This window comes from Sarcophilus harrisii, chromosome 6, assembly GCF_902635505.1.
Source record: "Sarcophilus harrisii chromosome 6, mSarHar1.11, whole genome shotgun sequence".
Lineage (NCBI taxonomy): Eukaryota > Metazoa > Chordata > Mammalia > Dasyuromorphia > Dasyuridae > Sarcophilus > Sarcophilus harrisii.
The window spans coordinates 39,184,126-39,197,145 of NC_045431.1; the positions used below are offsets into that span (position 1 = coordinate 39,184,126).

General features: G+C 34.4%; 1 protein-coding gene across 2 annotated transcripts in view; it reads right to left on the bottom strand.

Annotated features, from left to right (window-relative positions):
• LOC111721368 (cyclic nucleotide-binding domain-containing protein 2-like) overlaps positions 1-13,020 on the bottom strand; it is a 107,817-nt gene that overhangs the window by 23,553 nt on the left and 71,244 nt on the right. For both annotated transcript variants that reach the window (XM_031941559.1, XM_031941560.1), the window contains 2 exons: positions 10,287-10,351; positions 2,416-2,493 (listed from right to left, as the gene is read on the bottom strand). In XM_031941559.1, the coding sequence (XP_031797419.1) occupies positions 2,416-2,493; positions 10,287-10,351 (143 nt within the window). The remainder of the gene's footprint in view (positions 1-2,415; positions 2,494-10,286; positions 10,352-13,020) is intronic.

Sequence of the window (13,020 nt, forward strand, 5' to 3'; positions counted from 1 at the left end):
AAGATTATGAGGATGTTTGAAGCAGGATTGGATCTGAGGAGAAAAATAGTGAATTTTGTTTTAGGCAATAGAATTCACACAATAGAAAGTGAGACATCCAACTGGAGATATCCTACATGAGTTACTGAGAGGAATTGCAATTGGAAGCTTGCAAAATAAATGCAATAGAAAGGCACAAAACAAAGTTCCCATTCTGTAAAAGTGTCCTATTTTTCCAATTAAATTATAACATCTTTGCAGGAAGTTAGGTCCCAAGTCTCCTATTTCATTTGTACTGCCTCTGCAATACAAAATATAGTGATTTACTCCAAGTAAATGCTCAAAGCGCATAGACAAATAGTAGAACTTTAAAAACTAAATAATTAGGAAAAATATAAAAACCAATCTTCATTTGATTTTCTTTACATGTTAAAAACATTTTCAGTACCCATTAACTTAAATTGTTCTACAATGAGGAAAAAAAAAAAAGACTCAGGAAATTAGCTCCTCAGAGCTTCCTGGGAACAAAAAACTAATTCATGCCAGAGTACTTAGCTCTTCAATCCTAATTTAATAACTAACTAAATTCTGAAAACACAGCAACAGGAGGCTGGCATATTTAAAGACAAAAATGTCTCAAGAAAATAAAACACCTCAGAAAATGAGACACTTCAGAGCTCCTCTGACTGATCTGTAACTGATAGAGAAGTTACCCAACATGTCATTATCCAGTAATTGTTTAAAACCTTTCAGTCAGGAGAGGAGGGAACCCACTACTGCTGAGATAGCCACCCCTTCCCATTTTTGGAGAGCTCCATTAGCAAGTTTTTCCTTAAATTGAACCTGAATCTGCTTCTCTGCCACTTTAGTACCACTTTCAAGGATCAAGGTAAAGTTGTGTAATCTGTCTTCCATAAAACATATCTTCAAACACTTAAAGATAGCTCCCTGGACCTAAATCAAATGAAAATGATAATGTAATCTTAGAGATTTCTCAAAACCCTTCTGTTTGGATTGATTATATAAGCCTTCTTTGTGCATAAAGATGAATATAAATAATAAATACAACCCATATTTATATGATCAAAACACTAGGAAACACCCCTCATGATTGTTTCAAGTAATATGCACGAATCAGTGCACAGTGCAAGGGACTAGAAGAATTTTAGAACTTTTAAAATATCACAGTAATAATATGCCATAATGACAATGTTATTCTCACCAACTCTTTTTATAACATTTGGGAAATGGTTATGATTTCCTTTTCTCTTTTTCTGCATTCCATGTTTCCTAGGAAATAACAATAACAACAACAACAATACACATACACACACTTCCTTTTTACAAAGAGTAACTAGAACCTCAAGAAAAGCTGTGGCCGCTCATTTTTACCACAAAAATAAATTTTTACCAGTTATAGTTAAATCATGACTTAGTTATTGTCTTTGCAGTTCCAATGATGAATAAGGTATTTAACACATACGAATAATCCTTTAAATGCCATGCTTGTTGACTCTAATTTTAAATTTATAATTAGTCTCAATAGTGGAATGCTTGTTGATTTGACTTGATCCTGGAGGGAAAACAATCCAAACTTAAAAGCTCAGAGCACAGCCACAAAGATGATTGCCCAGTGGAAAGGAAGTTCATACAGGGGGAAAAAAAAGTAGACATCTAAGGAATCACAGAAATAAATGTTTGTTGATTGGTTAATATGTCTAGATTCTGTTCTACTTTAATCATAATACTTTACACATCCCTCAACAGGGGAAGTTATAACTACCGCTACCCTCTCTTACCACCCAAATGGACTTTCCATAAGGGAGAAAGGGGTCCAGGATGAAAAGGTAGGAAATTCAAAATTAGTTTCAGTAGAGGGATAAAGTAACTTGGCTTACCCTGTTTTATTCTGGAGGGAAGAAAAACAAGTGAGTTGTACCAGTCTTAGAATATGAAGAGCATCTAGAAACAGTTTTTTTTTTTTACAATTAGTTGACTTCCAAATGCATTGAGAAAGGAAAGGAAAATGGATCCGGGAAATCATATAACCAGATTAAGTGTTGGAAGGGATCAGTCTACCTCTGACCAAATCATTTTACAAATGAGAAAATTGAGGCACAAAGAACTTAAGGGATGTGTATATATCACACAACTTCTTTTAAGATCCCCTTGACTCAAAGGTTTAAATAGCCAACAGTAAGAGTTGGAAAATATCTGTCTACAAATTTTTTTTTTTTTGGTAATGAGAGTGATTTGCCTCTTTCTGAGATAATTTGTGTATGTTCACATCTGGAATTTAGGGATTAGGTAATTAAGAAACAATAACTTGATAAGATCATGCTTAAGCTCATACTTTTCTCTGTAGCTAACAGAGATCATTAATAGCCTCATAAGTCCTGAGTTTATTGAAGACTACAGAACTTTATGATTGACAACCTGTAGTGTCTAAGCAAGGAACAGTGGACAAGAAAATCAATCTTCTCCTTTGGCCAGGAAGAGAATATTGGAAGATCCCTGTTGAGAAAGGAGAATACGAATGTTAGAATGTAGAAAGATGGACCAGCTCACCAATGAATTTTATGATGAAAAATCCAATCTGATGACTTTTCAACCTGTTAATTCTTGCCATTGACACAGCAATGCTAAGTAGGTCTTTATTTCTCAGTCTCCTGTATGTTCAGTATCACCCTCACAGACATATGCATCTATTCCCTCATTATCCCAGGGATATCCCAGTCCAAACAAACTGAAGAACTTTTGAGGGTAGTAATTTGTATCCCTTTTCCAGAAGTAGGTATATATCTTTCCCTTAAAAATGAAGGCAGGGAGGAAGGAAGTGATGAAAGAATAGATATATCAATTTTTTTAAAAGAGTAGAAACAGGATAGCTAGGTGATACAGTGGATAGAGCACCAGCCCTGAAGTCAGGAGCACCTGAGTTCACATCTGGCCTAAGACATTTAACACTTCCTAGCTGTGTAACCCTGGGTAAGTCACTTAATTTCAATTGCCTCAGCAAAAAAAAAAAAGTCTTTGAATTAATTTCCCCGCTATCAAATTATTAATAAAATTGTAAAATATGAGACAAAATTATTAGATTTGGTCAAGAAAATCAAACTTCAAAATAAAAGTGAAAAATGGAGACATAAAGGAAGAATTAATATTCTTACCAGAGTACTGAGTCCACTAGAAAATATGTCCAGATCATCAGCATTCAACTTTTCAAGGTCTCTGTGCTATGAAACTAGCAAGTAACACTTTTTTCTTAATTCAAATTAAACTATAGACTTATTTAAAAGACTTTGATAAATACCTCCTGCATTTAAGCTTAGAAACTGCTATATGATAAAAGATGCTAAAATTGGCTGCTAATGTGTTTCAGATATGAGGTCATAGTCCCCATTTCACATAGGCTACTTGCATAGAAGTAAAAATAGTGGGTTCCAAAACAGTTCTTTGTTGGCCTATGAAGTTCTTAGGATTTTGAATAAGCATAAAGAAGTATGTTATTCTAGAGTTTATTCATAGTAGTTGATAACAATGATTTCTTTACCTAATCTATCAACAAGTAACTTTTTGACCATTTAATATTATATATGTGTGTATATATATATATGTATGTGTGTGTGTGTATGTACATATGTATACATTAACAATGAATGGTACTTGTTTTGAGATTTTGTGTAAGTTTGACATCATATAATTAGAGTTGAAAGAGATCTTAGAGATGTCTGGTTCAACCTCTCATTTTCTTTTCTTCTCTTCTTTGAATAATTTTATTATTTTAAAATGATAATTTTTTATTTTCAAAATACATGCAAAGGCAGTTTCCAATATTCACCCTTGCAAAATTTTATGTTCCAAATTTTTCTCCCTCCCCCTACCCCCTCCCCTAGACAATAATCTCATATAGGTTAAACATGTACAATTCTTCTAAACATATTTCCATATTTATCATACTGCACAAGAAAAATCAGATTAAAAGGGGAAAAATGAGAAAAGAACAGAAAAGAAAAACAACAAACAAAAAATATTATGCTGTGATCCATACTCAGTCTCCATAGTCCTCTCTCTGGATGCAAATGGCTCTTTCCATCACAAGACTATTGGAATGGCCTTGAATCACTTCACTGTTGAGAAGAGACATGACCATCACAGTTGATCATCACATAATCTTGTTGTTGCTGTGTGCAATGATCTCTTGTTTCTACTCACTTCACTTAGCACCAAGTCTTTCCAGGGTTTTCTGAAATCAGCCTGCTCATCATTTCTTATATAATAATAATATTCCATAACATTCATTACAAGTTATTCAGCCATTCCCCAATTGATGGGCATCCACTCAGTTTTCAGTTTTCTGCCATTCCAAAAAGGCTACTACATTTTTGCACGTGTGAGTTCCTTTCCTTTTTTATGATTCTTTGGGACACAGATTCAGTAGAGACACTGCTGGATGATCAAAGGGCATATGCCCTTTTGGGCATAGTTCCAAATTGCTCTCCAAAATGACTGGATCAGTTTACAACTCCACCAACAATGTATTAGTGTTCCAGTTTTCCCACATCCTTTCCAAAAATCTTTATCTTTTTCTGTCATCTTAGCCAATATGAGAGGTGTAAAGTGTGTGTGTGTAAATATATCAGAGTTGTTTTAATTTGCATTTCTCTAATCAATAGTGATTTAGAGCACTTTTTTCATATGAGTAGAAATAGCTTTAATTTCTTCATCTGAACATTGTTCATATCTTTTGGCTATCAATTGGGGAATGGCTTGTATTTTTTATAAATTTGAGTCAATTCTTTATATTTTAGAAATGAGGCCTTTATAAAAAAATTGAATGTAAAATTTTTTTCCCAGTTTCCTGCTTCCCTTTTAATTTTGTCAGCATTGGTTTTGTTTGTACAAAAACTTTTTTTATGTTTGAAACTATCCACTTTGCATTTCATAATGAACTCTAGTTCTTCTTTGGCCATAAATTCATTTCTTTTCCACAGATTTGAGAGGTAGACTCTCCCTTGTTCTTCTAATTTTCTTATGGTGTTACATTTTATGTTTTATCATGGACCCAGTTCAATCTTATCTTGGTATAGAGTGTTAGATATTGGTCAATGCCTAGTTTCTGCCACTCTATTTTCCAGTTTTCCCACCAATTTTTGATAAACAATGAGTTCTTATCCCAGAAGCTGGAGTGGTTTATCAAACACTAGATTACTGTAGTCATTGACTACTGTGTCTTGTGAACTAAACTATTCCACTGATCAACTACTCTACTTCTTAGCCAGTACCAAATGATTTTGATGAGTGCTCTTTTATAATATAGTTTTAGATCTGGTACAGATGGACCATCTTTATTTGCATTTTTCCCTCAATTCCTTTGAAATTCTTGACCTTTTGTTCTTCTAGATGAATTTTGTTATAATTTTTTCTAGCTCTATAAAGAAATTTCTTCCAACCTCTCATTTTCCAAATAAAAAAAAATCAAGGCTTACAGAGAATAGTAGTTTTCGAAGGTCCCAAGTGATAAATGCATACAATTTGAGTTTCATTTGAAATGGAAGTCATGGGGGAAATGTATCAGATATATTTATTCTATTTGGACCCAGTTTGGAGAACCAATGGGTGGAAGTCAATGAAAGGAAGAGTTTTCTAACAAACAGAGATATCCAAAAGTTGAATGACTTTGCTAGTATTAAAGAATTTTGAACCATTCAACAAGCCAGTGGTGAACTGTTCTGTAGAAATGGTTTGAATTAACACATATGTTTTCCAAACTGACTCCAAAGCAGCCCAGAATTCAATCAAGGGAATATAACTATACAGCTTCACTGTGCCTGTAATTAGAAAAAACCTCATCAACGAAAAGTAATCTCCCAATATTTCCATTACCCATCCCAGTCTATGCACTAGGGTGTACACTTTAATAAAATGGAACATTTGTTAATACTTTGCCTAAAAAAAACCTTTCACAATTGCTGTAATGAGTTTCAGATTTTGGGAGCTTGAGCATTTATCTGAAGAAATCTGCTGCTGTAGGCTAAAACCTAGACAAATGAATCCAGAATCAATTCTTCAGAGCAGGGGAAAGGGGGTGGAAGTATTAGTAGTAATACAGACTTTGGAGTTAGTTAATAATTCAAAAAGTAGTTTTTAACTAAAGAATTATTTTTAGTATAAAGGCAACTTAGAACTGTTTTTTTTTTGGATAGAAATAAAAATAGAAATGTCTTTCTAAACTGGTCCCATGGGCAATTGTTTCCCTGTGGTCTCTTTGACAAGTAATAATATGACAAAATGATAATCATGGATGCATTGGGATCTGCATTGTTGGATGGAAAATCTACAGTGATGAGATCCCAGATCCACTGGCACATTGAAGTGCATTTGTATAGATTACCTTCCATTTACACTATACCTTGTATACTCCTAGTTGTTTGCAGATTATTTTCCAAATAAGAAAGTGAGCTGCTTGAAGTTTACCACTATAGTGGTAAACTATTTGGAGGATTATTTTTTTTTTTTTGCATTTCTTTGATCCTTAGCATTTAGCACAGTGTGTGGCATATAATAGGCACTTGAAAAATATTTGATGCTGATGAACCTTTTACAAAGTACTTTCAAATGTATTTTGTCCTTACAAGTGGCTCAGAGGGATTTTTAATAATTAACTCAAAGTCACATAGAATCAGTTTAAATTCAGATCTTCTGTCTCCTACTCTTGTAGTCTGACTATATAAGAATTAAAATAGGAATATGGGCAGCTGAAATGGTGCATGACATAGAGTGATAGGCCTGGAAGCCAGGAGACCCAAATTCAAATCTAGCCTCAGATATGTCTTATCTGTGTGACCCTGGGCAAGTCACTTAACCTCAGTTTGCCTCAGTTTCCTCATCTGTAAAATGAGCTAGAGAATGACATGGCAAATGGCTCCAGTGTCTTTGCCAAGAAAACCCTAAATGGAAACCTAAAAAGTCAGATATGACTCAAATGACCCCAAAATACCAACAAATGGGAACATAGTTATAAAGCCACGGACATTAAAGCTGAATTAACTTCTACAAAGCCCTAAATTATGCCATACCATTGGAAGAAAATGTTAGCGTAATATTACAGTGTAAAAACCTAAATTGTAGCTTACTTAATGTTTGTAACTGGCCTCTGTGCTGAAAAGCAAATGGGCTCATAGATCTGGAGTAAATTATAGCAAAGCCCCAAATTTGTGTGCTATGGAGAGCATAGACTAGGGCTGGGGGTGGAGTGCCAGATGGCCCAAGCTTGTTCTGCTTTTAATTCTGCTTTCTTTCTTTCTCTTTCTCTCTCTCTCTCTCTTTTCTTTCCTTCCTTCCTTCCTTTCCTTTCTTTCTTTCCTTTCTCTCTCTCTCTCTCTCTCTCACTCTCTCTCTCTTTTTCTCTCTTTCTCTCTTTTCTCTCTTCCTTCCTTCCTTCCTTCTTTCCTTCCTTCCTTCCCTTCCTTCCTTCCTTCCTTCTTTCCTTCCTTCCTTCCCTTCCTTCCTTCCTTCCTTCCTTCCTTCCTTCCTTCCTTCCTTCCTTCCTTCCTTCCTTTTCTTTTGGGTTTTCTTGCACAAAATGACTAATATGGAAATATTTTACATGACTGCACATATATAACTCATATCAGATTGCTTACCATCTTAGGGAGGGAACAATAAAAATTGAAATTCAAATGTTTTTTTTTAAGAGTGTTAAAATTGTTTTTGCAGTAATTGGGGGGAAAGGAACTATTTTTAAAATTTTTTAATTTTATTAATGTTCAGATGCAAAATGCTATTTTCTTGCAGCTATTTTTTAAAAACTAGATTATTAGCTGTATATATACTTCAATTGCTTGTTATAGTATTCAAAGGAAGGTTTATTCAATCTAGAAGGAAACAAATTCCTTGAATTCTATTTTTTTGAATAGCACTGAAATTCATAAGGTATTTTTGGAGCTCCACCTGGTGGACATTTTTTTTCCAGTAGCTGTTCAGAAGCAGGCTAATGTGTGAGACATCTGACCTCATCATTCTTTACAAAACACATCTCTCTTCTCATCATCTCTGTTCTGATGTGAGACTATAAGACTCCACCAGACTACTTCAGATCTGGTATATACTCTTATGAACATAAACTAGTTAGAATATCATCCTAGCCCTTCTGTGTTCTGGTAATAAGTACATGAAAGATTATTTCACAGAATCTTAAGATCTTAAGAGTTAGAAGGAATCTCAGAAACAATCTAGCACAATCTATTTCTGGACAGAAATAATTTCCACAGGATTTGATATGAGAAATCATTGGTCTCTCATCAGAGACTTCTAGTAATGGGAAACCACTGGGGATGAAAGCAGTCCATCTATGGAATCTCAGCAAAACTGTTTAAAGTTTCTCTTTCCTACAATAGCCTTTCAAAATATTTAAAGAGAGCTATGATATATTTTTAGTAATTTGTTATACTTTATAATGGGCTCATAGACAGCTCTTCTTTTACAATATATACATGTATATTTATAAATATATAAACATTTCTCCAACCTCAAAAACTTTAAAATACTTTTTCTCGAGCTCTCCTTTGTCCTCTCACAAAATCACAAACTTAGGTACACATTATGGAAAACAGTAGATGCTTAACAAATGTTTGCTGAAGTTTAATTTCAAATTTTCTTTTTGAAAGAAAAGTTGAATTAACACTGAAATAGATGAAGATTTTCCATTTTACCACCAGAGGGCACAGCTGACCAAATGCTTGAACTTGGCAGAAACACCCAAGAACCATAAAGTGACACATTTACCCATGTGCTTTGAGATGATTCTGAGCTCTCTCTGGCTCTCAGAAAGTTGACTGTCCACCTCTCATTGCTCTGACCCTTTATGGGTAGCTGTACTATTGTCATTACTCTGGGTCTGGAGTTTGGTGTATGGGTTTATTTGTCAGATTTTTTTTTCTCTTAATTGGAGGGGGTAGTTTGTTAGAAAGACCAAAAAAGAAGGGCCGCTGAGACTTTTTTTTAATGCACAGAAAAGACAGAACTTCAGGAGGAACACACATAAGTAGGACAACATTAGAAGTAACATGTAGACTTTATTATATACTTCTTTTAAAAGCAAGAAGTAGGAAATCGCGATTCACAGTGTCATAATTTCCTCTTTACACTTTTCCGTATGGGAAGAAAAACTCCCTTTTTGATCTTAAAGTTCAGAAAGATATAAATAAGTGTGTGTGTGAGAGAGAGAGAGACAGACAGACAGACAGACACAGAGACAGAAATAGAGAGACAGAGAGATACACAGCGACAGACAGAACCAGAGACAAAGACAGAGAGACAGAGAGAGACAAAGAGAGAGTTGTTTCTTATAGAACTGATGCTGGGTAAAGTGAGCAGAACCACATGTTGTACATAGCAACAACAAGATTATGTGATGATCAACCATGATGGATGTGGCTCTTTTCAACAATAAGGTGAATCAAGACAATTCCAGTAGACTTGTGATGGAACGTGCCATCCATATCCAGAGAGACTGTGGGGACTGAATGTGGATCAAAGCACAGTATTTTCACTTTGTTGCTGCAGTTATTTGTTTGCTTGGTTTTTTTCCCTTTCTTATGTTGATCTGATTTTTTTTTCACAGCATGGAGCACAAGGTTTTGCAAAGGTGAATGTTGAAAACAATCTTTGTATATATTTGGAAAAATAAAATACTATTAAAATTTTTAAAAAATAATTAAATTCTTTTTAAATTTAGTTTTATTATAATTTTTAACTTATTATTTTTAAATTTAAAAATTTTTTAATAAAAATAGTTTTAAAATAATGTTTCTCTGTATTTCATTGCCTCTTCCTGGCATAGATTCTCAAAGTTAGTCTTAACTTTCCAGTTCTGGCAGGTTTCACAAATCTTGAAGGGTTGCCATACAGCACAGGAAATGGCCTTCAATGTGGAAAGTCTTCAAGGTCAACTATAACAACTTACTCCCTTTTCCAGTGTATAAATGGGCATAAAAAATGACTTTCCTGAGGTTGAACAAGTAGTATTGGTAAAGGAAGGACTAAAAACCCCATGTCCTCTGAGTTCAAATCCAAGTCCTCTTTCCATTGTGTCATACTGTCTCTATATTTGTCCTCCCAAGACTAGTTTAGCTAACTTTGAGACACTTGTCACAAGAAAAATGAACACTGAATAGTGAGTTTCTTCCATCTCAGCAGCTTTTGAAGATAATCTGCTGAGGCAGAGAGCATTGGGAAAGGGTGCTTATTCCGCCAAAATAATATATATATTCTTGAAGTTGTGAAATGCTGCCCTTAGACTATACCTTAAAAAGTTGCATATTCCTTGAAATTGTTCTTGTATCGTATCTGAGAGTATACAATCAAAATCCTGAAAGACAAAGCAGAGAACATACAAAGATAATATAAGCACGATCATTTTGAAAGCAATCATTCACCCAAATTTACGTTATCCAAGTAGGAAAAAATAATGATATCTCTTGGGGACAGGATGGTCTAGACACAGAACACTTCAGTGAGTCAACAAATGTATTGCATCTATTTAAGAATAAGAATAATTCTAGCAGAGCCAAGTCCTGCTCCCTGACAAGTCTTCAAGTACAGCCTGATAGTCTGCATATCTATTGTCAAAGGACCAAGCCTAGATAAATTCAGATAAACTCGTCATCAGATCAACCTTAGGATAATGAAGATTTTGGTCACAGTAAGTCTCAGAAGCCATATACTGTGTTCCTGAGGAGTTGTGGGCTGCCAGAGTAGATCCAAAAAATTATAGGATCACAGATTTAGAGCTTAAAAGGGCCTTGAACATTATTTATTCCCAGTGGCTTACCTTTAGTGGTTTGAGACCAATTATACATAATATTATGCATAGCATATTAATGAGCTTCACAATTCTTTTGTTGTCATGGGAAGGAGTTCACAGAATAAAACAATGTTGGGAACTATTGAACTACTTCAATTGCCTCATTTTACAGATGAAGAAATTAATCTTCATAGAGACTAAATGAGTTTCTGGAGGTGACAGATAATAAGTCACTGACCATGGATTCAAACCCAGATTTCTTATGCCCTTTCCACTTTGCCAAGTAATATTTAGGTGCCATTTATAGTTTATAAGGTACTTTATTTGAATTATCTTGACATAAAATTTAATGAGGTAAATTGAGACATAAAGGCCCAAGCACATTCAATTTATTGGTAAAGTATGAATTTACCATAAATAGGATCTCATCTTCCTCAACAAAGTTAAGACCCTGCATGAGGGGCTCAGTTTTACTTTATAGTTTTGGGGAGTACAGAAAGTAGGAATTCTAGCGTCATAGATGGAAAAAATTGATCGGATGGAAATTGGGAATAAGGGCTAACAATAATACTCTTCTTCCTCCTTGTGACTAAGAAATGTTCATAGTTGCATCTGCAAGGACAGAGTTAGCAAACCAGATATCTTTGAATAATAAGCCAGACATATAAGAACAATAATGGTGGTGAGCATGCTAGACCAGATTCCCTATGTCCACCTGCATCCTTCAAAGGCAGCAGATTTTCAGGAGTAGAACAGTGATTAATAGGAGAACTGCATTTCTAAGCTAATTCATTGTTGGGTTTTGAACTAAGTTCAGAAACAAAGAATCATGAATTAGACAGTTACAAGAAAAAATCAATTAAATGTAAGCAGAATCAATTTAAAAAAGACACAGACTCAATCTGATTAATTCAATTTCATTTGGTCATCACAATAATTCTATTGGGCAGGGGATACATTTCTTTAAATCTCTCTTTTTTTTTTTTAACAGATGTACCATCTGAGATTGAGAGAAGTCGACTTCTCTCAAGATCACATAGCTTTAGATGGAAAGCACATGATTTCTCTCTGCAAATTCAATGATCTTTTCATTACTCCACAAACACCTCGATTACAACAATGATTCAAGGATTAGCAGAGCTTATTTTTATGCTCCTTAAATAGGAAATGAAAGTCATAATTTTAAGCTAATTAATTACACTTCATCTTATGAAATAGGACCAATCTTATAATTCTACCAAAGGACAAATCAATATGGCATGACACTTTGATTCTTCCAGTTTATCATTCTTCCCTGCCTCAGTAGATAGATGGCCATGAGCTGTGACTCTAGATGATGAGCCTCTCTAAATTATTTATAACCTTTCTTAACTGCTGTGATAGGAAAACTGGGGCCTGGACAATTTCATTTCCCAATTTATTACAGAAGGCAGGAATTTAATAAGTATTCATTGAATTTGCTATTTTGTGCTACTTTGAGTGAAAATGCAGGCAACCTAAATTTTTAAACATAAATAAGTGGGGAATTATTTATATTATAGAAATACCTTTTAGAAAGCAAGCTCCTATAGTTACTATTATCACTTGGTTTACAAAACCCTGATATCTACATACTTTTTCAGAATTTATATATTAAGCAATATAAGATGTGCTAATTGTATACATTATGAAAAAAACTGCTCCCACCCATTACTCCCTCCACATCTCAAAGTGTTTAGATACAACTTAATCTGAGAATAAATGTGTCAAGTATTGTAACTGTTTTTTTCCTAACACCTTAACCATCAAAAAGCATGGTTCCTGATTTAAATAGTATGTGTGACTTTTAATATGTTGAGATATGCAATACTTTATGGACTTTTGAATTGAAGATATACCTGATAGTTGATGAAGTCAATAATTTGGATGAAATAAAATGCAATTTGTTGTTAAGGGATTAGAAAATTACTCTAGGTGGAACCAAGATGGCAGATCAGAGGTGGTAACCCAACCAAACTCTCCATTGTTCCCTTTCAAACAACTTTAAAATAGCTACTCAAGTTGAATTTTGGACTGGTAGAGCCAACAACAACAGTAAAAGAAAAATAAGATGATACTTTTATTTATCTCAGACAACTAGGAGGTCAGCAAGAGAAATCCGTGATATCATGATGGGAGCCAACCTAGAGTCCATATGCTGTGGCTTTGGAGGCAGCCAAGGCAACACTATGGCAGCATGTTAAGGAGCTCTCAGG